The sequence below is a fragment of the Sceloporus undulatus genome, chromosome 1 (assembly GCF_019175285.1).
Source record: "Sceloporus undulatus isolate JIND9_A2432 ecotype Alabama chromosome 1, SceUnd_v1.1, whole genome shotgun sequence".
Lineage (NCBI taxonomy): Eukaryota > Metazoa > Chordata > Lepidosauria > Squamata > Phrynosomatidae > Sceloporus > Sceloporus undulatus.
Window position 1 is genome coordinate 92,202,334 of NC_056522.1, and position 27,859 is coordinate 92,230,192.

The 27,859-nt window shown below is 43.1% G+C and overlaps 1 protein-coding gene across 2 annotated transcripts; it reads right to left on the reverse strand.

Annotated features, from left to right (window-relative positions):
* On the reverse strand, positions 1-16,910 carry ABRACL (ABRA C-terminal like). 2 transcript variants are annotated; one of them, XM_042447059.1, is made up of 3 exons: positions 16,766-16,910; positions 5,776-5,842; positions 1-2,826 (listed from the first exon to the last, which is right to left on the reverse strand). In XM_042447059.1, exons 1-3 carry the CDS (start codon positions 16,766-16,768, stop codon positions 2,642-2,644), a joined length of 255 nt encoding a protein of 84 aa, XP_042302993.1. In that variant the 5' UTR covers positions 16,769-16,910; the 3' UTR covers positions 1-2,641. The 2 variants fall into 2 exon arrangements, with proteins under 2 accessions (XP_042302993.1, XP_042302994.1); XM_042447060.1 differs by lacking the exon at positions 16,766-16,910 and adding an exon at positions 15,748-15,869 and having other exon boundaries at positions 2-2,826.
* Positions 16,911-27,859: the final 10,949 nt, after the last annotated feature.

Genomic DNA, 27,859 nt, shown 5'->3' on the forward strand with positions numbered 1-27,859 from the left:
ATGAGGGAAGGGGAGGGAGGGAGGCTTGCCCCTCCTTCGCCTCACAAGGAAGCCACGCGGATGTGTAGCCAAGAGGGCCAGGCTCCCCCCTCCTTTGCCTCCATGTGGCTTCCTTGTGAGGAGGGAGCCAAGTGGAGGCAAAGGCAAGAGGGCTGGGCTCGTCCCTCTTTTGCCTCTGTGCAGCTTTCTCATGAGGAGGAAACTGGACAGAGGTGAGGCCAAGAGCGGTACGTTCTCCCTTCCTCCTCTTCCAGTGCCTTGGTTTCCTCCTCACTGAGAGGGCCACAGCAGTGAAGAAAGTGAAGGTGCCAACAGCATCATCACACTACCCACAGCAGGAGGACTCCACAGATGTCACCCCTCTTCAGAGGTGTCACCAAGTGCAGTCCACACACTCCTAGTGACACCATTGCTTTAGTATTCCTTGTCTAAAACAACCCTATGAAATTCATGAGGTTGCCATACGTCCACAGGCAACATGAAGGCACATACATACACTGAGATAAAACTTAACTAAGAAAGCTGTTGTCCCTGATGAACTAGTTTGATTAGTTTACCAAGAGTAATTTAGATAGGATAATGTCCAAAGAATACTCTGAAGTGGTACAGTATTGTCATGTTGTGTTGCGTATGTCAACCCCTTAAAACAGTCATTACTAATCACAAAATTTTCACTATCATCACCTTACTCTTCAAAGCAATGTTCTTCAAAGGAAGCAAACCACATTTTCATCTGCTTGTGTGAATCAGCCTCGGGAGAGCGAATATGGGTTTCCTGTGCTTACAAAACAAAACATGAATTTCCAGTACTCAATTGCAGCATTCCACTCATCAAAGACAAACTCAAGTACTGCCCAGACTTGTAAGCAATTTATTGTAGATTTTAAAAAAGTGTATCTTTTACTGAACCAAATTCTTCAAGTGAAAATATACAAAGCAGAGTTTCTAAAAGCTATTTCCCACACAGAATAAGGTAAGTAAAATGATTTATTTACTAATGAAATACCTTATCCAAAGCTTTCAGGCCCTTCTCAAACTTTCACAGAGAACTGATATGTAGGCAAGAAAGAAAGTGCAGAACAAATATAGGGATATCGATGAACTGGAATGTGTCAGAGGAGGGCAATCAAAATGATGAAAAGTCTGGAAACCAAGTTGTATGAGAAACAAACTTAGGGAGCTGGGTATATTTTGCTTGGAGAAAAGTAAATTGTGTGACGATATGATAGTCATCTTTAAATATCTGAAGGGATGTGGAGATGGGGAAAGCTTTTTTTCTGCTGCTCCAGAGACTAGAACATGAACTGACGGATTCAAATGAGGGGAGGAAAATCCACATAAACATTAGGAAGGACCTCTTCACTGTAAGAGCTGTTTGACAGCAGAACAGGGTGCCTCAGAGGGTAGTAGATTATCCTTCTGTTTTTAAACACAATTTGGATGCACATCTTTGGTGAGTGTTTTATGTGCATTCCTGCATAGCAGGGGATTGAAAAAGGTGGCCTTTGTGGTCCCTTCCAACACTATGATTCTGTAATGATCACTGCATCTTAACTCCCTGTTTGCATTTTGCAGTGAATTTCACCACGGGAGATAGGCACCAAAATAAAAAGTATTCCCTCTTCATTGGATTTTCCTGAAAGTCTATTGGGGCAGAAATATTATGCCAATTCAGTGACTGGCACATACAAATGTGAATAGCACTTCATTTATCATGTGAGGAGACACGGGAAACAAGATGTGCTTCTAGAAAGAATTCTTGGCTAATTCCATCAGCAGAATATTTCCATTTCATCTTCCCTATTCTGCCTTCAAAGATGTCCCTGACCTTAAAAAAAGCGTTATCCAAATTCTGTCTCTCACACAGGTGTCATGTTAGAAAGTTCCCAAAAGGCCAAGGCAATGATTTGGATTGTGCACAATCCCAATGGAATATCACAGTTGTATTGGAAGCTTTATGCAGGAACTGGAATCTTTGGGAGAGACTATGAAGGACAATCCTCCTAGCACTTCAGTCATGCAAAATGAAAAGTTTGGGTACTCATTTTGTTTTCCTGGCCTCACTCCAAGTCTGAGGAACTTTAAATCTTTATATCCTACCACACTTCTTTGAAGTTCTGCATTGCAGAAAGAGCTACATCTTATCAGGCTGTTGTGTGTTTGAAGCATCATATGTGAAGTTTCTATTAAATATAAAATTTCAAGATACACACTCTCTCTTGTTCTGTTTTACTACTTCATTTTGCCTAGAGCAACTGCTACTAGAAGAAAAATAAAAGCAAGAAAAAGGCACGCTCATACATATAAAGGCAAATGCAGTCATCTGACTCTGAGAAACTGCAAGCATAGCAAAAATTATTAGGAAAATCTCATTTTGCAACATTAGCAACAAATCAGACTAGTTTAAAATGCAATTCCTGAAACCAATACAGGGTTGTTATATCATTTTATCCAACAATAATTTGTTGTTCCTGATTCACAAAAGAACAAAAAAAAGCTTCCCAAAAAAAGGCTTCTATCTTAGAAAGATAGGAAAATACATCTTCATGCAAACATGCATTAGTCTGATAGAACTCTGTATATTCATTTACCTGGGGGGAAAAAACAATAATGTCATGAAGCTAAGTAGAACCTAGCTGAATTAATCCTGCAGTAACAAAATATCAACATTGTCGTGAACTCCCTGCAAAAGTAGTTCTCCAGGATAACTAATAATCTTCCTTCGTTTGGCAGCTTTCAGAGTTCCCACTAAAGCTTCAAAAAGGTTGGCACACTTGTCATCAGCAAAGAGTACTCCAAACTTCACACTCAGTGTCCCATCAGGATCTAGACCAAAAAAAGAAAGAAAAGGATTGCAACAGGCATTTGGAAATGAGTTGAGACTTTCAACATTTTGTGTAGTTTTCATTTTTAACATACTGTATATACTCATGTAAAAGTCTAGAAATTTTAGTCAAAAAATTGATCCCAAAAAACTGGATATACTTATCTATGGGTCAGTGTAAGCACTATACTTTAAACTCTTACCAGAAAAAGGGAACTATCCTCTGGTAAAACGCAAGAGGATAATCTGTCCTGGATGTACTGAGCCACCCACCTACTCTCCAACCCAGTCAACCTTTAGGGTGAGCACAAACAGTTATGCCTGCTGGAATTTTGTAAGTTCTTGGGCTTTGTTTTCCTTTCCTTTATCCTTTAGATTCTTTGTTACATGCCCATAAGTTTTACCCTCAACTTATCCACAGTCATAACAAAATCCATAATTTTGGCCCCCAAATCTGCCCTCAATTTAGACATGAGGTAGACTTATAGGCCTGTTACAGACTGCCAAAATAAAGCTGCTTCTGGTTTCTTTGGAGGTATGCTGTTTAAATGATGCATGCATCCTAAGAATCTGGAAGCTGCACCAAAGCTGCACTCTAGTCCTTAGGAATGGAGTGTGGCTTTGGTGCGACCTCCGGACTCTTAGGACCCATGCATCATTTAAATAGCATACCTCCAAAGAGACCCAAAGCAGCTTTATTTTGGCAGTCTGTAACAGGTAATAGTCAGGTATATACAGTATGCTTTTTTAAATTATATTTTTGTAACCTGGTTGCTAAATGTTCAATTAACTGCTTTCATATCGGTAGAATTCAAAGACGTAGCCATGTTAGTCTGAAAAATCATTCAGTAAAGGGATTGACTAACTGAAAGAAAGAAACTGGTAGAGTGAGCTTTCGAAGACTTGAATCTACTTCCTCAGATGCACTCCATGCATCTAAGAAAGCAGAATCAAGTCTACAAAAGCTCACACTAGAGTTTCTCTTTCAGATAGTCTGAAAGATGCTACAAGAACCCTTTGCATACTGCTTTCATAACATTTTTTCTGAACATTTATAAAGTAGTTTATGAACTGGCTTCATGTAAAAGATGGTCAATACATACTGTAAATCATCAAACACTCTTCCAGAATCATATTGTGCACTAATAATATCAAAAATGTAAGTCATCCAAGACCAAACTAGATCAGGATAATCAGCAGTGTCAACCTAAAGTCAAGGCCATAGATGGGATTTCCCTCAAAGGAATGACAGCATAGAGAATTTACAGTACTGCTGAGATGGCAATAGTAGCCTTATGGAATCAGAATGGAGCATAGAAAAGTTACTTTTTTCAGCTACTAGTCCCAGAATCATTCATCCAGCATACCAAGTGCTGGGTTCAATTCTGAGACTAGCAGTGAACAAGTAACTATACCAAGCTCGGTTCTCATTATTCACAGAGGTAATGATGTTCTGTGCCCTAATCCCATACCATGGATACTACAAATTGGGATTACAGAAGTAGTAACCTGTGAGAAGCTGCATATTGGACTATGGAATTACTTTTCGATTCTTGAAAGTCTCCTGTAGTGCATAATGCAATGTATTATGAACCTAAGGAAGCCTAGCAGGTCCATGATCTGTATATATCCGGCAAACATTTTATTGCCAATGGAAGTTACTTTGTAATTCGATGGTTCATTTTACAGCAGAAATAAAATAACAGAAGATGCAATTCATATAAAACACACCATATACTAATACAAGTGATAAAACAGTAGCTAGAAATATTAAACAGTAGAAAATGGCTAAAAGTTAAAGTGCTGCCATCCAGTCAATATCTTCACTAATTTCAGACTCTATAGACAGAGTCACAAATTGCTGAGTTTGCATATCCAATATATTTCCTTCTTTCTTAACTTACTGCATCTTTCTTTCCCTTTGGTAAAACTTCCTTGTTAGATCAGAATTTTAGATGCTTCTTCTGACACTGAAGATTGTTAAGGTGCTTTACTACTAATCTTTAATTTTACTTGTTCAATACAAGCTTTTGTGTTTACAGCTAAAACAGACCATGACTTCCCTAGTAGTCATGCCAATATATCAGGTGTAGGCAACCTTTTTGAGCCGGGGGCCGGGTTGCTGTCCCTCAGACAACTGGGGGGCCGAAGCCAAAAAATAAATAATTAAATTTTTTTTTAAAAAAAAAATTAAATATATAAATAAACCAGGACAAATGTAGGACAAAATTTTCAAATGGAAGACACTTTTTTAAAAAAATGGAGGACACGCGAAAAAATTTGCTGATTTTTTTAAAAAATGTTAATATAAATGCATGTTTCTGAGGCTTCTATAGACAATTGCCCCCCAAAGGCCCCGGCGGCAATCGGCAGCAGGACCGGGCTGGGGCCGGTCCCAAGGCCTTGCCGGGCCACATCCGGCCCACGGGCCGCAGGTTGCCTACCCCTGCAATATATAATAGCTTGCAAGGACTTTTTGAGTGCATTGTGCTCGTAGTATTACATATATACAATACTCTTTTCATTTAAAGGATTGAAGAAAAACCTTCAGCTTGCAAACAGTAAGAACAGAAACTGCAGTTATCACAAAGAAATTGGCATCCAGCCCTATTTCCTTCTTTATTGGAACCTGTGTGTTTTATATGTATTTCATTTATATTGGAATCTGTGAGTCTCACAATTTGCTGAGTACATTCTAGCAAAATAAAAGGAAGGGGGGGGTCAATATTTTTGTCGTAACTATAGTCTGATATTTATTTGATAAACAGATTTAATTTAAACCACTCTTTTATTTGTTTTTTTTATGTTATATAAAGTTTTAATTTCTTTAAAATAGTTATGCATATGCATACATCATAAAATCCTTATACATATACCTTTAGTCCTTTTTGTGAGAAAGAGTCTTTAAAAAAACAAACCAGAAAACAAAACTGACAATTCTAAGTACTTACTTTTGGTTCCCAGACGCTGGATCTCTTCCACTAAAAGGCTGATTTCATGTTCAACATTCATTGTTGCCTGAAAATGAGTTGAATTAATTAATTAATTAAATTAACAAATTAATGAATGAAAATAACTTATTCCATTTAGTTCTTTTTCATGTTCGCACCACATCAATTGGCTTGTCCAAAAAAGCAATAATGGACATATCAATAGGGAACAGGTGGAACCAGCATAATATTGTGGTCTGAATGTTGGACCACGACTCCAGAAGACAAGAGATCAAATCCCTTCTCAACCACAGAATCCCACTGGGTGACATTGAAGAAGTTACTCTCTATCTCAGAGGAAGGCAATGGCAAGCCTCCTCTGAATAAATCTTGGCATGAAAGCCTTTTGATATGAGTCAACTTGAGGTACATATACAATGGTTGCTTATTCTGGGGCCAGTCCAGAGCTTTATGCCCCAAACTGGTACCAGACCAACCATGATGGCGAGCATGAGTACTGGGCCAAATCCAGTGAGATGCCATATTATAGTGCATACAGGCCAGCTGGACTGACACCACATCAGCCCCACTAGCCATCTCCCTCGGTGCCATTGTTGCTGCAGTTTCATTAGCCAAGCAGCTCCCTATGAGAGCCTGTGTGGAATGCTATCACTTTTGTTGGGGTCAGAATGTGGCACCCTGCCATGTGATCAACATGGTGAGGGTCACTCTACCCCCTCCTCATTGATCACTGGGGCACCCTGTTCTGACCTCAGCAGATGCGACAGCATTCCAGGCAGGCTCTCACACAGAGCTGCTTACTCCGCAAGGCTGCACCAGTGGCAGACTCTCAGAAGCTCCATGTAAAGCCTGCCCAGCACACCATCACTTCTACCAAGGACAGAACAGGGCACCTAGACCCCTTGTTGGGCACATGTCCAGCCACCCAGTTCTATCCTCAACAGAAGCAGCAGCATGCCAGGCAGGCTTTACATGGAACAAGCCATCCCCTTTCCCTCAGCACAGCACAGAGCATAGTCACACCAGAGTTTCAGAGAAACACCAGGCTTTCCCCTGACTTTCCTTAGTTCGCAGCAAAATAAAGTTAAGGGCCAAAAATCCACAGAAGTAATGATACAGCATACAAACTGCCAGCTGGCTTTGGAGTACATTTAGATTTTTTTTCCCCGAATGTAGCAAAGCCCTTGAAGGTACATAAATATAACAAGAAAGGGATGATTGGAGCAATGGAACTTTCTTTGATATTTTTTGTTCAACAACTCAAACTTTCAAAGAAGCTGGTGATTATTTAGTTTGCAAAGTGATCTGCTTATTTGGAAATCAGATCTGTTGCTGAGAAAATCTATAAGATTTGTGAATGCGAGTTGCTGAGGTACTGAGGCCCCTTATTTTTAAAATTTTTGCATCATCATCACTTTGTGATTTGCAAGCACACAATTCAGCTTCCGGTGGTTAAGCCAAAGTGATCTCTGCCTTGACTTAAATGCTACCAGACAACTACAGAGAGAGAAACAAAACAAAACTGGATTTAAGCACACTGCATGAGAAATATAATTTTATTGTTTTTAATAATTTTATATAAGCTCCCAGAACATTATCAGTTGCCATTTAACAAAATTTGGAAACAGCCTGACAGAAATTGTCAGAACATTTTCCATTTATTGGTAAGTATAAGATAACTATGGTTGTGGCGCTGATCCCACATAAACTATGTTTATCGTCATGGAGTTATCCAACACATTAGTGAATTATAATGTTATGCAACTGAAAGTCTATATATGTAAAACTCAATGTGCATTCGCATGCCAGTCTGTTTCCACAATCTTCAACTGAGTATGGCCATTCTATAGCTGACAAAAATGTTCAACTGATTCCATAGAGAAAATTATAACCTCAAAAAGTAGCAACAGAATACCAGCCTCTATATCTAATTTAAACATGTCTTAGTGGTTTATGAATGTAATATCATTATAACTGTTGTTATAGCTGATTGGGCACTTCCAGCAAATAAGCCATGAACTATTGCTGTTCCCATATCTGATTTTTTTTCAAAAAAGAATCAGCAAGGATATAATATAATAAAGTCGCAAAACGTATCAGTAAACACTGATCAGTTGAAACCTTAGGAGACTAGGCATTGACTGTATGGAGAGGAGGTTCCATGACAGGGGTACAAGAATGCTACTTCAGATTGATGCATATCACAGAATCATAGAATCATAGAGTTGGAAGAGACGGCAAGGGCCATCAAGTCCAACCCCCTGCCATGCAGGAAATCCAAAACAAAGCATCCCCGACAGATGGCCATCTAACCTCTGCTTAAAGTCCTCCAAGGAAGGAGACTCCACCACACTCCGAGGAAGTTTGTTCCACTGTCGAACAGCCCTTACTGTCAGGAAGTTCCTCCTAATGATGAGGTGGAATCTCTTTTCCTGCAGCTTGCATCCATTGCTCCAGGTTCTGTTCTCTGGAGCAGCAGAAAACAAGCTTGCTCCCTCCTCAATATGACATCAGTTCAAATATTTAAACAGGGCTATCATATCACCTCTTAACCTTCTTTTCTCCAGGCTAACCATCCCCAGCTCCCTGAGTCGTTCCTCATAGGGCATGGTTTCCAGACTTTTCACCATTTTAGTCACCCTCCTCTGGACATGCTCCAGTTTCTCAATGTCCTTTTTGAATTGTGGTACCCAGAACTGGACACAATATTCCAGGTGGGGCCTGACCAGAGCAAAATACAGTGGCACTATTACTTCTCTTGATCTAGACACTATACTTTTATTGATGCAGCCTAAAATTGCATTGGCCTTTTTAGCTGCCGCATCGTACTCATGTTCAACTTGTGGTCTACTTGGACTCCCAGATCCCTTTCACATGTAGTTTCAGTCAGCCAGGTATCCCCCATCCTATATCTGTACATTTTATTTTTCCGCCCTAAGTGCAGTACCTTACATTTCTCTGTGTTGAATTTCATTTTGTTAGCTTTGGCCCAGCTTTCAAGTCTATTCAGGTCATTTTGAATTTTGATCCTGTCCTCTGGAGGTATTAGCTATTCCTTCTAATTTGGTGTCATCTGCAAAATTGATAAGTATGCTCCCAATCCTGTCATCCAAGTCATTGATAAAGATGTTGAATAGCACTGGGCCCAGGACAGAGCCCTGTGGGACCCCACTGGTCACTTCTCTCCAGGATGAAAAGGTGCCATTGTTGAGCACCCTTTGGGTTCGGCCGGTCAACCAGTTACAAATCCATGTAACAGTTACCTTGTCCAGCCCACATTTTACAAGCTTGTTTGCAAGAATGTCATGGGAAACCTTGTCAAAGACCTTACTGAAATCAAGATATACTAGATCCACAGCATTCCCTTCATCTACCAAGCTGGTAATTTTATCAAAGAAAGAGATTAGATTTGTCTGGCATGACTTGTTTCTCTGAAAACCATGTTGACTTTTTGTGATTATGACATTGCCTTCTAGATGTTCACAGACCCTCTGTTTAATGATCTGCTCCAGAATCTTTCCTGGTATAGATGTCAGACTGACCGGACGCTAATTGTTGGGATCCTCTTTTCCCCCCTTTTTGAAGATGGGGACATTTGCCCTTCTCCAGTCTGCTGGGATTTCTCCTGTTTTCCTGGAGTTTTCAAATATGATTGCCAATGGCTCCGATATTACATTTGCCAGTTCTTTTAATACCCTCATAATCCTAGAAGATGCAGATTTGTCATGAGGGCATCCCCACTAGATCTTAATATGCAGAAAGGTAGATAAGGGATAAGGGATATCAACAAGTTTCCAGGTCTTAGCCAATATAAGCACAGCACCTTCAACAGCTTCTATTGGGTGGCAAGGTTTTCAAAATAGCAATAAGAGGAATTCATAACAAGAAGGGATGACAGTAATGACATTCATAAATTGCACGATGCACACATTTCTGTTTTTATGAAGGACCCATGCCTCAAAATATGGGGAGTGGGGGTGAGGGGTTGGCATCTTATTCAGGCTATATGAAAGGAAAAGCTTTCCATCCCTCAAATAGGAGACAACTCTTACAATAAGGGACCCCTGGCACCCTCAATTGTTAGGCAATGCAACTTTCTGAGAACTAATGTATTACATTCCTCATCTTGGCAGGGTCTCAACTGGTAAGCACTGAGATTCATAGCTGTACGGCCTGCTTGGATGTTCCCTTTGATCACATGAATAGGGCTAGTGAAATCCACATGATCAGTTTAACACAGAACATAGAAAACCACATTTGAAGCCACACAGAATCTTTAGGACACTGTTCCTTCATTGTGATTCTATGTCTTGTCTCTATAAGCATGACAGCCACAGAACAGTCTTCTTTTAAGATAAGAAAGCCTAAAACTATGTATGATGATCCTACATTTGTTCACTCAGAAGGAAGGAAGTCCCACTTACTTCCCTTCAGATGTACGCCTTGGGATTACTTCCAGATTGTATAGAAGTGCAATTTAAAACTTCTGGATTCTAGTTCCATATTTATAACGTAAATGCTAAATGAATATATATGTGTATACACAGAGACAGAGAGAACAAATATGTTCCTTAAAATATTAGAGAGGGATTGAGAGGGGAAAGGTGTCTAAATCTGCTCACCTATTACTGACAGTGCAAGAGTTAAAGATCAGAAATGAAGCTGGAGTTTGAGACATGTTGGCAAGTATGAATGAATGTGGACCTTGACCTTGGGTGCTGGTACTTATTTCCATATGGATAACAACTGTTAAGCTGGCAGAAACAGGCATTTTCCTGTGGAATTTCCCAAAGAAGGTAACTTTATAGGAAGAAGGGAAATGGGCACTTTGGGAGTTGCATTCTGTGTTTTGTGAGCCTCCCAAGTAAGGTCATTTGTTGCTGTACAGGCATAAAGGAGAAGGAACAGCAGAGTGATGAGTAACTTCCTTCCTTGTGCTATGAGCACACAGCCTCATTTGGTCAGGGGCCCTTCAGTGTTGCAGATAAGGCAAAGAGCTTCCACAGGTTCCTGCAAGGCACTTGTCACCACAGTCTGTTCCGAATGTTTCTTCCCAGGGATCCATCTTTCCCAGTTGCAGTCTTTCTGGCATGATTGACAAAACAGCTTTTGTGTCCTGTCGAGAACTCCCACAGGCCACACGTTTCCCATTGCGCCAGAGAGAGAAAGAGAAAAGAGAACAAGAGCAAGAGTGGGGGTGGAAAGCAGGCGAGGCAGCAATGCGTGTGTCAGACATACAATCATACAGGCAGGATGTGTGTGCTGGGTACTTGAAGAGGAGGAAATGCAGAGGGAAAGCGTCGAGGTGGGAGAAGTGTGAATTGCTGGCCTGGAGAAGTCGAGAAAGAAAGACACACAAGGCCAGCAATTGCCCTGGCAAGCCAACCCACCAGACAGCTTTATACAACCCTCCACATGTTTGGAAGGAGGAAGCCCCATTGTTTTCACTGGGACTCTGATCCCAATAAACAGGCTTAGGCTTAAAAGAGGAACCCACAGCAGCATTCTTCACTGCTAGGGCAAAGAGATCAGGCTGGATTATTACATGAAGCCATAAGGGGAAACAGTGACACTGGAGTGTACCTGGGACAAAACCCTCCTTACCCTCCTCTGAAGGGGATGTGCCACTCTCCCCGGTTCATTATTATTATGTTTGTTATTGTGTTAAGGGTCTTAGAGCTCTTGGAGAGGTGTATTTCATTTGCAGGAGATCCCATGTCTACATGGATCCCAGAATGGGGACAATAGGAGCTTGATTCTCCCATCCTATGATCTGGAAAAATTGGTCCATCAAGACTCCAATGTAGCTAAGCCTTTTCAGGAATTATCAGTCAAGAGCATACTAGATAAAATCAAAGACTGAGAAATATTAAGGCATCAATTGTCGCTGAGCAATCCCAGGAATAACAAAAGACCGCCTGCAATCCATCCCAGGCACACTTACTTGGGAGTAAGCTACACAGTACATGGGTTTTTTGTGCGGTTTTCAGGCTACGTAGCCATGTTCTGGAAGAATGTATTTCTGACATTTTGCCTGCATCTGTGGCTGGCATCTTCAGAGTGTGGTGGCATAGAAGTGTGTGGGGTATATATACTATGTGACCCGTAGTTGGGAGGAAGTGAAGATACCAGTCACAGAGGCAGGCGAAACATCAGAAATAAATTCTGCCAGAACATGGCCACATAACCCAAAACTAGGCTGGCCCAGTACCATCAGGGGCTGGCCTGAAGAAAGAGGCTCCTCCCTCGCTAACTGTCATCTTTCGGCCTCTGAGGGAGAGAGAAGGCTGGCCCAGTACCATCAGGGGCTAGTCTGAAGAAAGAGGCTCCTCCCTCCCCAACTGTCATCGTTCGGCCTCTGAGGGAGAGAGAAGGCTGGCCCAGTACCATCAGGGGCTGGCCTGAAGAAAGAGGCTCCTCCCTCCCTAACTGTCATCGTTCGGCCTCTGAGGGAGAGAGAAGGCTGGCCCAGTACCATCAGGGGCTGGCCTGAAGAAAGAGGCTCCTCCCCTCCCTCATTTAACTTTCATCGTTGGCATCTGAGGGACGAGAGAAGAGGGGCCCAGTACCATCAGGGGGCTGGCTGAAGAAAGAGGCTCCTCCCTCCTAACTGTCATCGTTCGGCCTCTGAGGGAGGGAGAAGGCTGGCCCAGTACCATCAGGGGGTAGCCTGAAGAAAGAGGCTCCTCCCTCCCAACTGTCACGTTCGGCCGCGGAGGGGAGAGAGAAGGCTGGCCTCAGTACCATCACAGGGGCGAGCCTGAAGAAAGAGGCTCCGCCCTCCCCAACTGGTATCGTTCGGCCTCTGGGGGAGGAGAGAGAAGGCTGGCCCAGTACCATCAGGGGCTGGCCTGGAAGAAAGGGGCTCCCCTCCCTAACTGTCATCGTTCGGCCTCTGGGGGGAGAGAGGCTGGGCCAGTACCATCAGGGGCTGGCTGAAGAAAGAGGCCCCCATCCCTAACTGTCATCGGTCGGCCTCTGAGTGGAGGGGGAGAGGCTGGCCCCATACCATCAGGGCTGCGTCAGAAGAAGAAAGACGGCCCCCCCTAACTGTCATCGTTCGGCCTCTGCGGGAGCGAGAGACGGCTGGGCCCAGTACCATCCGGGGCTAGCCTGAAGAAAGAGGGTCCTCCCTCCCCATACCGTCATCGTTCGGCCTCGCGGGGGGAGAGAGAAGGCTGGCCCAGTACCATCAGGGGCTGGCCTTGAAGAAAGAGGGTCCTCCATCCCTAACATGTCATCGTTCGGCCTCTGGAGGGAGAGAGAAGGCTGGCCCAGTACCCTCAGGCTGGCCTGAAGAAAGGGCTCCTCCACCCTAAACTGTCACATTCGGCCTCTGAGGGAGAGAGAAGGCTGGCCCAGTAACCATCAGGGGCTGCCCTGAAGAGACGAGGCTCCTCCCTTAACTGTCATCGTTCGGCCTCTGAGGGAGAGAGAAGGCTGGCCCAGTACCATCAGGGGCTAGCCTGAAGAAAGAGGCTCCTCCCTCCCTAACCGCCCGCCCGCCCGCCCGCTTTCCACCTGGGCAGGAGCGGCCCAGAGAGACTCTTCCTTGCCGCTGGAGCGGCGTTTCTCCAGGGGGAGAATCTGTAATCTGTACTGTATCGTATTTTCATTTTGTTTTGTAAACCGCCGTGATCATAGGAACGGCGGTATATAAATAAAATTTCAATCAATCAATCAAAAAAAACCCACAAAAACTATGGATGCTGGCCATGAAATCCTTCAACTTCACTACCCAGAACACACAGAGGGCACATCTTCTGTTTGTGAGAGCCTGATGTTTCAATGATAATAGGTGAGGAAATTATTTGGCCCTCCGTTTGCAAATACTTGGAGACTGGCAAAATTAATAACAACCTGAAGTTGAAGGCTTTCATGGCCGGCATCCATGTTTTTTTGTGGGTTTTTCAGGCTATGTGGCCATGTTCTAGAAAATGTTCTTCCCAATGTTTCGCCAGCATCTGTGTCTGGCATCCAGCCACAGATGCTGGCGAAACGTTAAGAAGAAAATTTTCTAGAAGATGGCCACATAGCCTGAAAAACCCACAAAAAACCATAATAACAACCTGCCTGCCAATGTTGAGCACTTCCTCCCATTGGCTGCCAAAGTAAAAAATAGAGAGGCCCCCTGTGCCCTGAATCATTATGTAGAAGAAGAAATTCCAGCCAGTATTGCCTGCTAGTTGGTTGTGTGACAGTGTGACATCAGATGAAATTCCCTCCTCTACACAGCCATTGAAGATAGGGGAGCTAAATCCAGTTTTCAGTCTAGCAACCCTAGCCCTGTCTATATATGTGTGTGTATATATGGTGCCTTCAAGTCACCTGTCGATTTATGATGATCTCATGAATTTCATAGGACTTTCTTTGGCAAGGAGGCCTCAGAGATTATTTTGCCAGTTCCTTCCTTTGGAACAGACTCTACCGCACCTGGGATTCTTTAGTCTCCCATCCAACTAGGGCTGACCCAGCTTAGTTTCCAAGAGCAGATCGAATCTGGTGCCTTTAAGGTATTTAGGCCCAGAATACAACAACAAAAAAGGAAGAACAAGAGACTTCTTCTATAAGATTCAGGAACTCAAAGGGAAGTTCAAACCAAGGGCAGGGATGCTCTTTGACAAGAAAAACAACATACAGTGCGCTCTTGTTTTACGTGGGGAATCCATTCCTGACCCCCCCCCCCACGTAAAACAAAAACCACATATGCTCGAGCCCCATTGCAAGTAATGGGGTTTGTGCTTGTGGTGGCGTGCAGCGCCAGCGGTACATATGTGCCACAGGCGCACACACCATTGTTTCTTCCCGTGCACAGCACCGGTAGAAGCAACACTACTGTCAGCGTATGCTGAAAGCAGCGTATAATGCGCCCGCGTGCACTGTATAAGAAGAAATAAAAAGATATTGGATGCAATACACAGAGAAGGTATATAAAAGAGATGAAAAAATGAATGGCACATGGAATTAAGAACCATGTGAAGATGAAAGGATGGAGAAGAGTGCTGAGGATATTGTGGATGGTTTAAGACATGAACAAATCGGTCCAAGAACAGATCAGACCAGAACTCTCCCTGGAAGCCAAGATGAGGAAACTGTTGTACTTTGGCCACATCATGAGAAGGCACTGGAAACCACTGGAAAAGACAATGATGCTGGGAAAGGTAGAGGGTGGTAGAAAGAGAGGAAGACCACATGCCAGATGGATAGACTCAGTCAAGGACGTCACAGACCTAAATTTACAAGACCTAAGCAGAGAATTTAGAGCCAGCATGACGAAGTGGTCTGAGTGTTGGACTATGGCTCTGGAGACCAGCGTTCATTTCCCAGCTCAGCCATGGAGCCCACTGGGTGGCCCTGGGCAAGTCACATGCTCTCAGCCTCAGAGAAAGGCCATGGCAAACCTCCTCTGAACAAATCTTGCTGAGAAAAACCCATGAAAGGTTGGCCCTTAGGGTCGCCCAAAGGACTTGAAGGCACACCACAAGAACAAAGCAGAGAAGTGGAGGACAGGGTGTCTTCTTGGAGATGTCTCATCCACAGGGTCCTCCATTTCATCCTCCTGCCCAAGAGGGAGTCCAAAAGGTCCTCCATTTAGCAGGGCTAAGAAGCATGGATTTACATGTATATGAGTGGTTTTAGCACAGGTGATCATTTCTCCGGGACATGTCCTCAGCGTCCCTGAGGCTGCATCCACACTGGAGCAATAACCCGGTTTGGCACCGCTTTCGCTCTTTGTCTGGCTCTTTGCTATGGAATTCTGGGAGTTGGAGTATGTTGTGGGGTCCAGAGCGGAGACAAACTCCAACTCCCAGAATTCCATAGCCTTGAGCCAGGAAGAGTTAAAGCGGTGCCAAGCCGGGTTATTGCTCCAGTGTGGATGCAGCCTGAGGGCAGCCTGCCTTGGGAGCAGGGGAGGTATCACCTGCAGCCCCAGAGCCCAGGCTTTCGGGTGCCATTCCCCCCTCCACTCACCTCGCCCGGCTTTTGCTTCTCCTCCTTCTCCTTCTCCTCCTCCTTCTTCTTCCCTGGTAAAGATGGGAGGTGAGGGAAGGAGCCGCCCTTCAGAAGGAGGAAAGTGGAGGAGGAAGCGTGCCTCTTGGAAGGAGGGAGGGAGGGAGGGAGGCAGGGCCAGGCGGAGGAGGCAACCCCAGCCCCTTCCCTCCCCGAAAGAAGGGCCCCAGCAGGGCCCCATTGCAGGGGCCACCCCCCTCAGACCTCTGCTCGCCTTGGAAAAGGAGGACCCCTGCCTGCTCCCCCTGAGCTAAACAAGACCCTGCTTCTTAGTCCTGCTCAAAATGGAAGGCATTTGGGGAATTCCTTCCTGGACAGAAAGAGGAAATGTAGGACAGGCCCTGGAAAAGGAGGACCCCTGCTCCCCCTGAGCTAAACAAGACTCACAGAAATGTAAATCCTGCCTATGAGTTAGGCTCAAGGTGGAGGGCATTTGGGAATTCCTTCCTAGAGGAAATGTAGGACAGGCCCTGGAAAAGGTGGGCCTCCTTTTGGAGCAGGAGCCTGAATTCAAGAAGCAGGAATTTTCCATTTATAGTAGTGCTTTGGGCTTTTCTTGGGTCCTGTCCTCCATATATAATAATAATAATAATAATAATAATAATAATAATAATATTTATTTGTATCCCATCCCTCTGAGAACAATCAGGGTGGCTAACAAGTTAAAAATACAAAACATATCAAATCCCTAGTACCCTTCCCGTCTTAAAAAGGTATTAAATCTGATAAAGAATTAAAACCTTACAAGTTAAAACTGACCCAAAGGTCAAACAAGGTCCTCCATTTGGCGATACCTTGTACTACTTGTAGGTGAGGACACATCTGTCCCAGAAGCAAATCTGAACCCAAGAAAAACCCTGAGAGAGAGAGAGAGAGAGAGAGAGAGAGAGTCATCCAAAGTTGGAAAAGACCTGCAGGTACACAGCAACAACAAAAGACAGAAAACGGTGGCACTGAGTATATGAGGAGGTATACCCACCATTGGTTCATAGCACAGCTGAACAGCATGCAAATAGGCAGGCTGGACATCATGTTCCAAAATATGCAATAACGCAGCAAACTCATGGCCAAAGTCAGCGCCAGTATCAAGGATTCCCAGAACTTCAGCTCTCCTCTGCAAATTGGTCCACAGGCACAGAAGCAGAGTCTGGATAGTGTCTGGGTCCATGATACTCGTATGACCACGAGGGAGGGAGAAACAATGACCAGAAGGAGACTACTGGCCGGAAACCGCTGGGCCACCTGGCAAACTAAGCGGAAAAGGCGCTTAAGCTATTTTCATTGGCTGCTTTAAAAACAAAAAACAAAAAAAGAAAAACCATGGGCACAAATGGGAACGAGGAGCAAATTGATCTGATTTAAAATACCCCTGGAGTAAAACAAATGGGAACGAATGCAGAGTAAAATGACCCGAATAAGTTTGCACCCCTTTCGTAATGGGAACGATGGGCCAGAATTCAATCAGACTAGGAAGGAAAACTCAAATCAGAATCGCTGCAAAATATATCACATTATAAGCCAAGTGGGAATGGCACCTTTGGTTTGGAATCTGCCTTCTCATGGGAAAGGAGTTGTCATGCTGTTGTATGCCCTGCAGACAGGGGGGTCTCTTGGGAAAGGGGACTGGGTTAGTTCACACAGAGACAGAGATATATAGAAACACACCCCTGTCCATGACATGCTGCAGCCTTGGCAGCCATGGGAACATGGAGGTGGCCTGGGCTCTTGCAGGACTTTCCAACCGAAAGCCCACAAAAGTCACCCAGATGTGGAGGCTCCTACTGCAACTGGGTTTTTTCTGCCTCACCTTGGCACCTAAGGTGCATCTGCACTGTCGTAATAAAGCAGTTTGACACTCACTCTAAGTGATGTACCTCCATCCATTGGAATCTTGGGATTTGTATCTTCACAAGGCCTTTCATCTTCTCTGCCCAAGAGGGTTGGTACCAAACTGCATTCTTTCTACAATGTAAATGCTTTTTGTTTTTGTTGTGTGTCTTTCCAACTTATGACAACTCTTAAGGCAAAGCTATCAGGGGTTCTTTTGGCAGGTTTTTTCAGAAGGGCTTGCCATGGCCATCCTATGAAGCTGAGAGAGTGTGACTTACCCAAGGTCATTCCCCAGTGGGTTTCTGTGGCTGAGCTGACATTCAAACCCAGGTCTCCAGAGTCAAACCACTACACCACACTCCAGTCTATACGCACCTCCAGTTTATACACTGCACTGTGTTTTTCTACCACACCAAGGCTACTATGACACCTAGGGTGCATCTACACTGTCAAAATAATGTAGTTAGACACCCACTCTAAGTGGTGCAGCTCCATCCTAGGGAAATCTGGGATTTGTTGTTTCACAAGGTCACTTGCTGTCTCTGCCCAAGAGGGTTGGTGCCTCACTAAACTACAGATCCCAACATTCTGTTGTATGGAGCAAGGGATGCCAAACTGGATTAATTCCTACGCAGGGGTGTCATGGTGGGGATGCAGGCTGCATGAGGTGACACCCTAAGGGTAGGATGACACCACTGTTCCCCAAACATCTGTCCCTTTAAAATGCTGAAAATATGGTGTGAATGGGGCAGGGCTTACAGAAAGGACAGGCTCCAGGTTTTGTTTTTTTTAATTACATTTTAAATTTTAACATTTTAATTTTTAAAAAATTAATTAAATTTTTAAAATTATTTTTACATTTTATTAAAAGTTATCAGATCTTACCAAATTTTCACTTTAACCACATGAGACTATGTACATATAAATACGTTTAGGTTGTGCATATGAATGAAGTACTCGGCCATACAGTACTGAGATTATGTTTAGCTTTGCCCGTTGTTAATTGTTTTTAATTGTTTATTCATGTAATTTTTAATTTTAACTTGTTTAATTATTTTTTAAGGGAGGATATTGTGTATATATTATTGTATGTTTTAATATGCTGTATACCACTTTGATTGTTTTTACAAAAAGTGGGATAAAAATAAAAAAATGTATTTTATTTTTTATTATGATATTGTAATTTAAAGATATAATTTTAATATTGCTAGTTGTTGTGTCACAGCTGTTACCATCACTTTCAGTGATATACAAGAATTATGATTTATGAGTAACATTAGTTAAAAAATATTCTAAGGATTCTGTATGGGAGAAGGTCAATGGGGGGGTGACACCATGAATTACTGCACTGGGTGACACCAACCCTACAGTGTAGACCCATCTCTAGTCTATAGAATTCAAAGGTATAGCCAGGTTAGTCTATCTATAGAATCAGTATGCAGAGATTTTGTAGCACCTTTGAGACTAGCTGAAAGAAAGAAATTGGCAGCACGAGCTTTCGTAGAGTTCAGTCTGCTTCCTCAGATGCATTTATACTCTAATCTAAGGGCATGGTCCAGGAAGAGAGAGGAAATAGCAGAGGTGAATAACTGGCTCCGTAGATGGTGCCGCCAAGAAAGGTTTGGACTTTTGGATCATGGTCTGAGGTTCCATGAGGAGGGAATTCTGGCAAGGGATGGGTTATATCTCACGCCAGTTGGCAAAAACATTTTTGCCAATAGTCTCAAAAATTTGATCAGGAGGGCTTTAAACTGAGTTATGTGAGGGAGGGAGACAGTATTCTAGAAGGCAAAAGGACTGGAGAAAATAGTCAAACTGACACAGTGGGAACAAGGCAAACAGTGCAAGGACACAAAAGTGGGAGGGAAAAGAACTTGCACAGGCAGCAAGTAAAGAGAACACATGTTCTAAGATGTCTCTACTCTAATGCACAGAGCATGGGAAATACGCAAGATGAACTTCAACTCCTAACACAACAAAGCAAATATGATATAATAGGCCTCAGTGAAACCTGGTGGGATGAGTCTCATGATTGGAATGTAGAAATAGAGGGGTATAAGACTTCAACTATCCTGATATTTGCTGGAAGTCAAACTCAGCCAAATCCTCAAGGTCTAGCAAATTCCTCACTTGCCTTGGAGACAGTTTCATTGTCCAAAAGGTGGAAGAGGCAACAATGGAATCAGCTACTTTGGATCTGATCCTTACCAACAGGGATGACCTAGTTAATGGAATGCAGGTGGTGGGATCCTTAGGTGGGTGTGATCATGCACTCCTAGAGTTTGTTATACAATTGAAAGGAAAAGCCAGGCATAGTCAGACACACATTCTAGACTTAAGGAAAGCTGATTTTAATAAACTTAGAGAAATACTGGGGGTGATCCCATAGTCAGGAATACTAAAAGAGAAGGGAGCTCAAGATGGATGGGAGTTTCTCAAGAGGAAGATACTGAAGGCACAATTTCAAACAGTTCCAATGAGGAAGAAAAATGGGAGATGTCTCAAGAAACCAGGATGGATGGCTAAGGAACTTTCAACTGAGCTAAGTTTTCAACAGAACATGTATAAGAAATAGAAAAACGGAGAAATCACCAAAGAGGAATTCAAACAAATAGCAAGTACTAGTAAGGATAAAGTCAGAAAAGCTAAAGCACAGAATGAACTGAAGCTTACTAGAGAGGTTAAGAACAATAAAAAGGGCTTTTTGGATAAGTCCGCAGCAAAAGGAAGAAGAAGGAAATGGTAGGACCACTGCGTGGAGAAGATGGCAAAATGCTAACAGAAGACAGAGAAAAGGCAGAATTACTCAACACCTTCTTTGCCTCAGTCTTCTCAGAAAAGGCAAAGGGTGCTCAACCTGAGGATAATGGAGCAGAGGACAGAATAGGGGAATTTCAGCACAGAATAAATAAAGAGAAAGTACAGGAATATCAGGTTAATCTAAATGAATATAAATCTCCAGGACCAGATGAACTACATCCAAGGGTATTAAAAGAACTGGCAAAAGTAATATCTGAGCCATTGGCAATAATCTTTGAAAACTCCTGGAGAACAGGAGAAGTCCAAGCAGACTGGCGGAGGGCAAACGTTGTCCCCATCTTCAAAAAGGGGAAAATAGAGGATCCCAATAATTATTGTCCAGTTAGTCTGACATCAGTACTAGGAAAGATTCTGGAGCAGATCATTAAACAGAGAGCCTGTGAACATCTAGAAAGCAATGCCATAATCACAAAAAGTCAACATGCGTTTCAGAGAAAGAAGTCATGCCAGACAAACCTGATCTCTTATTTTGATAAAATTACCAGCTTGGTAGATGAAGGGAATGCTGTGGATATAATATATCTTAATTTCAGTAAGGGTTTTGACAGGGTTCCCCACGACATTCTTGCAAACAAGCTAGTGAAATGTGGGCTAGACAAGCAAATGTTACATGGGTTTGTAATTAGTTGACCAGCCGAACCCAAAGGGTGCTCAATAATAGCTCCTTTTCATCCTGGAGAGAAGTGACCAGTGGGGTCCCACAGGGCTCTGTCCTGGCCCAATGCTGTTCAACATCTTTATCAGTGACTTGGATGACAGAATTGGGGGTATACCTATCAAATTAGCAGATGACCCAAATTAGGAGGAATAGCTAATACCCCAAAGGACAAGAATAAACTTCAGAATGACCTTAATGGAATAGAAAGCTGAGCCAAAGATAACAAAATGAATTTCAACATGGAGAAATGTAAGGTACTGCACTTAGGGCAGAAAAATGAAATGAACAGATATAGGATGGGGGACACCTGGCTGAACGAAACTACATGTGAAAGTGATCTGGGAGTCCAAGTAGACCACACATTGAACATGAGTCAACAATACGATGTGGCGGCTAACAAGGCCAGTGCGATTTTAGCCTGCATCAATAGAAGTATAGTGTCTAGATCAAGAGAAGTAATAGTGCCACTATATTCTGCTTTGGTCAAGCCCCACCTGGAATATTGTGTCCAGTTCTGGGCACCACAATTCAAAAAGGACATTGAGAAACTGGAGCATGTCCAAAGGAGGGTGACGAAAATAGTAAAGGGTCTGGAAACCATGTCCTATGAGGAACGTCTTAGGGAGCTGGGGATGGTTAGCCTGGAGAAGAGAAGGTTAAGAGGTGATATGATAGCCCTGTTTAAATACTTGAAGGGATGTCATATTGAGGAGGGAGCTAGCTTGTTTTCTGCTGCTCCAGAGACTAGGATCTGGAGCAATGGATGCAAGCTACAGGAAAAGAGATTCCACCTCAACATTAGGAGGAACCTCCTGACAGTAAGGGCTGTTCGACAGTGGAACATACTCCCTCAGAGTGTAGTGGAGTCTCCTTCCTTGGAGGTCTTTAAACAGAGGCTGAATGGCCATCTATCGGGGATACTTTGATTGAGAGTTCCTGCATGGCAGGGTGTTGGACTGGATGGCCCTTGCAGTCTCTTCTAATTCTATGAATCTATGAATACATACCTCCTGAGCTTTAGATTCAGAGTACAATCCTTTCCCCACATACCTGGTCATAAGATTCTGTATGGGATTACTGTTATGGGACAGTTGCATAAAGAGCAATAGGACTATGTACTGATTAGCTTCAACAGGGCTGAATTGTAAAAGTAGCTCCAAGGGATCATATAGACATCTTTTTTTAGTGCACAGATTCAAATCATCTTACTCACACATTCCAGGTTTGTTATTCACACAATGGAAACACTTTTTTGGGGGGGTAATATTTTTATTATTCTTGATCAAAATTCAACAATAATCATAATGTCTAGTACATGTGGAAACACACTGATGTGCATTTCTGCAAGTTCAGTTAATCACAAATGTAAGTATTGAAATAAAGATGGAGTTGATGATGCGAATGCATTCAGAACATGATCAAGGCATGCAGCATTTTATCACAAGTCTGTGGGTCTATTCGTATCTGTTATTCACACTACCGATGATGTGGATCATTTTTAAAAACTCAGGAGAAACCTCAATATCAATTATCTCAGATTAAGTGGGTTTTTGGCAGCCCTCCCAACTAAGTCAGGTGCATTTGGGATACGTGTAAACAATGGAGATTCAACCCAGATTCACCCTGGATTATTTTCACAGTGTAAATAACCGCCCAAGGTATCTATACCAGGGGTGGACAAATTTGGCAGTTATAGGGGGCTTTTTTCCCTCTACCTACCCGAGGGGAAACTGCACAGATGCCAAACGTGCCAAAAATTAGTTGGAGCAGAAGTAGCAGGAGGCCTGGATCTGAGTTTTAAAAAACTGTGGGTTTTGATGCTATGCAGTGACGAAGACTGATCCAATTAAAATGTAAGGCAATTCACCACCTTTTCCTCTTACTCCTAATTCTTCTCCTTTACCAAAAAAAAAGGGGGAGGAAGGTAGAGCTCACAAAAACAGCCTCCAAGGTTGCACCTCTATCCACCCCTGATATGTGGATCAGAATAAACTTTCCCTCACCCACCTCTAAACCTCCCAGCTTCCTGCTCCTAAAGGCTGGATTTTGACTAGACGCAAGATGAGTAAACCTTATTGGGAACATTTTGCAGATGAAACAATTAAGACACATATTCTGTCATACCATGCAGTTTGAGTGTTGGAGTACGACTCTGGAGACCAGGGTTCGAAACCTGACTCAGCTATATAAAATCCTGCTGGGTGATCTTGGGAAAGTTGCAGTCTCTCAGCCTAACAGGATGGCCATAAAAACCCTCCTCTGAAAAAAGAACCCTGTGATAGGTTCGCCTTAGGATCACCATAAATCAGAAATTACTTGAAGGCACACAATAATGCCAACCATGTGGTAAACATGTGTAGGACCAGGATCTTAGGTTAAAAATAAGAAATTTCCGGTCTTGAAGATTTCTGATGCCACATTCAACATTGTCCCCTAGTCTAAAATCATCTTCCATTGTGCACATCAATTACTTTGTCCTCTGCAGAGTACTTTACATTAAATAAGGTCAAGAGCAAGGAAGAAGACATTCCTTTATTTTTCTTTTGCTGGAAATGGCCCATTTAAATCCCAGATCTCTACCTCATTGAGAATCTGTGACAGGACAAGAGTTGTTCATCAACAGTACCATTCAACCTGACAGAACTGGAGCAGTTTTGTCATGAAGAATGTCCTAAAGCTGCAAGATCAGATGCACAAAACTACCAGACTTTCCCAGATGTGGACCTGTAGTTGTTGTCAAAGGTTCTACCAAGTATTTATTCAGGGGAGCAGGTACTTATGCAACCCAAAGTGCCAATTTATTTTTCTTTACTTAACTTTTTGTGACCCAATAAAACCGTTTTACACCTTCACAGTGTTGAGTATTTCGGGCACAGGAAACAGTAACAAGCCAGTTAAATCCATTCCAATTCTAAGTTGCAACACAACAAAATGTGAAAAAGTCAAAGGGTGTATCTGAAAACTTTTGGAAGGCACTGTTTATTGTTTGAATGAATTAGTGTTTGAATAAGGATGTCAAATTTATAATTTGTGCCAAATTGAAATCAAGGTAATGCAGGAGGTAATACTCGATGCTTAATTTGTATGAAGAGAGACAGTGAGTCTACATTTTACTACAATCTGCCACTTGAGGATATGATACAGGATAATTTCCCCAGACCCTGAATAAGCAGTTAAGTAAGTAAGGACACTAATGGTATGAGATAACCAATTTATTACAGAGACTGGAAGCTGATTTGTTCTACTTACTAGAAGAGTGTCAGAACAGTGCAGAGAGGTTGCCCAGACCTGCCTTAAAGAATTCTACATGGTCAGAGGGAGGGCAGGAGGGTGGAACATGCCTCCCTCTCGCAGGCAGCGCTCTCTCTCTCTCTCTCTCTCTCCTTTTATTTTTATTTTTATTCTTGACAGATTATGCAAATGCTTTTTCTACAGGTTGATACATATTGATAGAATATGCTACGTTTCCCTTTCTGCTCGCTGCCGGAACAGCACCTCATTTTGCAAGTGGCTTTTTTAAAATTATTTTTTGTGTGTAATATGCAAATGCTACAATGCAAATGTTACAAATGTTTCCCTTTCAATTTGGCAAATTGAAACAATGTGTGAATGCTTTTGCTACATATGTGTATCTAATGGCAAGGAGTGGCAATTGGAGAGAAAGCAAAGGATGCAGAGATGGCATTCCGAGGTGAGGTGGTATTATTATTATTATTATTATTATTGTTGTTGTTGTTGTTGTTGTGACAGATTATGCACATGGTTTCGGCTGGAAGGGAAGGGAAGAGGATGGCATGGGGGGGGGGTGGCAGGGGCTTCGGAGGTGACATTGGGCTGGAAGGGAAGAAGTTCCAAAGAGAAGGAAATGCTGGGCTGGAAGTGAAGAGGAGGCAAGAGGCTGGCATTCAGAGGGAAAACTGTGGAAACCCATGACTTTGGGGGAGTCACACTCTCTCAGTCTCAGGGGAAAGGCAATGACAAATCTCCTCAGAACCAATCTTGCCAAGAAAACTCCAAGATGGATTTTTTGGGGGGTTGCCATAATCTGTAGTGACCCAATACACACAACACACACACACACACACACCTGGAGGTTTTTAAATTTGACAAGTTGACAGAATATGCACACACTGCCGCAAGTTTTTTTAAAAAAAGGAGGGGGGGGAGAACCAATTCCGTTGGCCAATGGCTGTAGGATATGTCACCTTTGATGAAAGTGGAAGTGAATTTGATTGACAACAAAGGAGGCTCCATTTTAAACTAGTACTGCAAATGTGAACTTCAGAGGGGCAAATTGCCCCGATCGAGGTAAATGGTAGTGGGCACTTCTTTCTGAGCAGATTAGATCTGGGGGCGACTGGATCTGCCCAGTTCTATCCAGGGCAAATGAGCAAGTGTGAATGGCGTCTCAGTTATCAGAGTAACACCTTGGAAGGCTTCATTAATTTCTTGCTACAACTTGCAAAGACTAGAGGGGGGCACTATGCATTTACTTACTCCAATTAAGCAATTTTTTGAATTATGACAGTTTTAATGTTGAGAAATCATTCCTATATATTTATTTTCTCCAAATCTTGTGGTTTCAGTTAGTTTCCTCTTTGCCTGCCAGTTATTGCAGCACCAGGACTCACCCTTCACTGTTCTCTGCATTCACCCTCTGGCTAGAAGTAAGTAGGCTAGATTAAACGTTCCTTATATCATCTCTCTAAATAAGTGACAAGAAATAATCTAATTTCACCTTGATCTAGGAACAGGCCCTTTAGCTAAAATTTCAGTCTTCATTTCAAAGGGGAAAATACATTGTGTGTATGCTTGAATGACAAGTGAGGGAAGCAATAGTGTCACTCTATTCAGCTTTGGTCAGGCCTCACTTGGAATGCTGTACCCAGTTCTGGGCACCACAATTCAAGAAGGATATTGAGAAGCTGGAGAGTGTCCAGAGGAGGATGAGCAAAATGGTGAAGGGTCTGGAAACCATGCCCTATGAGGAGAGACTTAGGGAGACCCGTATGTTTAGCCTGGAGAAGAGAAAGTTAAAAGATAATATGATAGCCCTGTTTATTGAGGGTGGAGCAAGCTTGTTTTTTGCTGCTCCGGAGGCTAAGGATCTTATCACATGGGGATTTAAACAGTGATTATCCTGTGCAAAATGCAACACCGCAGTTAAGATTTTCACACAACGTTGCTATTAAATAGGCAATGAACAGGCAATAAACAGCAACAAATCATTTTTGGGATTTCCCTGTGAATGATTTGTTGCTGTTTATTGCCTATTTATTGCCTGTTTAATAGCAATGTTGTGCAAAAATCTTAATTGCGATACACTGGATAATCACTGTTTAAACCCCTGATTTTGCCTGATTTACCCTGTGTGATAAGGGCCTAAGACATGGAGCAATGGATTCAAACTACAGGAAAAGAGATTCCACTTCAACCCTAGGAGGAACTTCCTGACAGTAATTGCTGTTTGACAGTGGAACACACTCGCTCAGAAAGTGGTGGAGTTTCCTTCTTTGGAGGTTCTTAAACAGAGGCTGGATGGCCATCTTTGACTGTGTCTGGAATGCTTTGTCCGGAATGCTTTGATTGTGTATTCCTCCATAGCAGAATGGAGTTTTTGATGGCCTTTGTGGCTCTTCCAACCAGTTTGTACAGTGGGCCCTTGGTATCTGCTGGGGTTTGGTTCTGGGACCCCCCCCCCCACCCCCCCGGATCAAAAATCTGTGGATGCTAAAGTCCCATTATATACAACGGAATAGTAAAATGGTGCCCCTTATATAAAATGGCAAAATGAAGTTTGCTTTTTGAAATTTATATATTTTCAAGTTGTGGATGGCTGAATCCATGGATAAAGAATACGTGGATATAGAGTACCTAGCACATAATGATGTCATCAGAGGCTGCCTCTAGGCAGTGGCATTATTGAAGAGGTGTGGGGAGAGTGGATTGCACCAGTTTAAAGCCTGACGGTGTTAACACCCTGGGGGAGGTACAGTTGCCCATCAACCTTCTTAATACCTCCCTGCCAGAGCACCTCTGCAAAAAGGGAAATGATTCCCCCATTGCAGTGTTGTCCTGCCCTCCTGGGAAGGGAGGGTGGGGCAGTCCACTGGCTTCTCTTCCTGCTTGGCTAAACGTCTGGGTCCTTTTGGGTCTGGCTGGGCCAAGCAGGCAAGAAGGAGGAAGGGAAGCAAGGGCTGGGCTATCCACTGGTTTGCCAGCCTGCCATCCAGGTCTTTCCAGATTTGGCTGGGCAAGTGAGAAGGAGGGAATGGAGCATAACCATCCACCAGCTCACCCACCCACCCAGGCACTTGTCTGGGTCTGGCAGGGTAAGTCAGAGGGAAAGGGCTGTCCGCTGCTGACACCACTACCGCACACCAAGTAACACCAGATCTTGTGACAATGCTGTCCCTAGATCTCAGATTTTGTGCCAGAAATCTCAGGGCCTGGGACGGGAGGCAATCCTATCTGGAGGGCCAGATGATTCTCACACATTTTAAGGAGAAAAATCCATCAGTGATATTTTTATGGGCCAACCGAAATGCACAATGTACTTGTTGCAAGCTTTCGAAGCTCCATGGTCTTCTTCATCAGGCAAGATGTTACAAACCAAACAACATGCCTGCATGTTGTTAATGGGGAGCATTTGATAAATGGCCAACACAGCTACCCCTGCATGTTTTCTGTATTGCATTGTAGCTGCAACAGGGGAACCATGAAGAGTGGCCTTTGGACTAGGACCTCGCCAAGGTAAAACAATTT

Coding starts and splice junctions, on each gene's coding strand:
- ABRACL (XM_042447059.1), bottom strand. Junction 2,827..5,775: donor CCAGCGTCTGGGAACCAAAA/GTAAGTACTTAG, acceptor TTTTTGGTCTAG/ATCCTGATGGGACACTGAGT.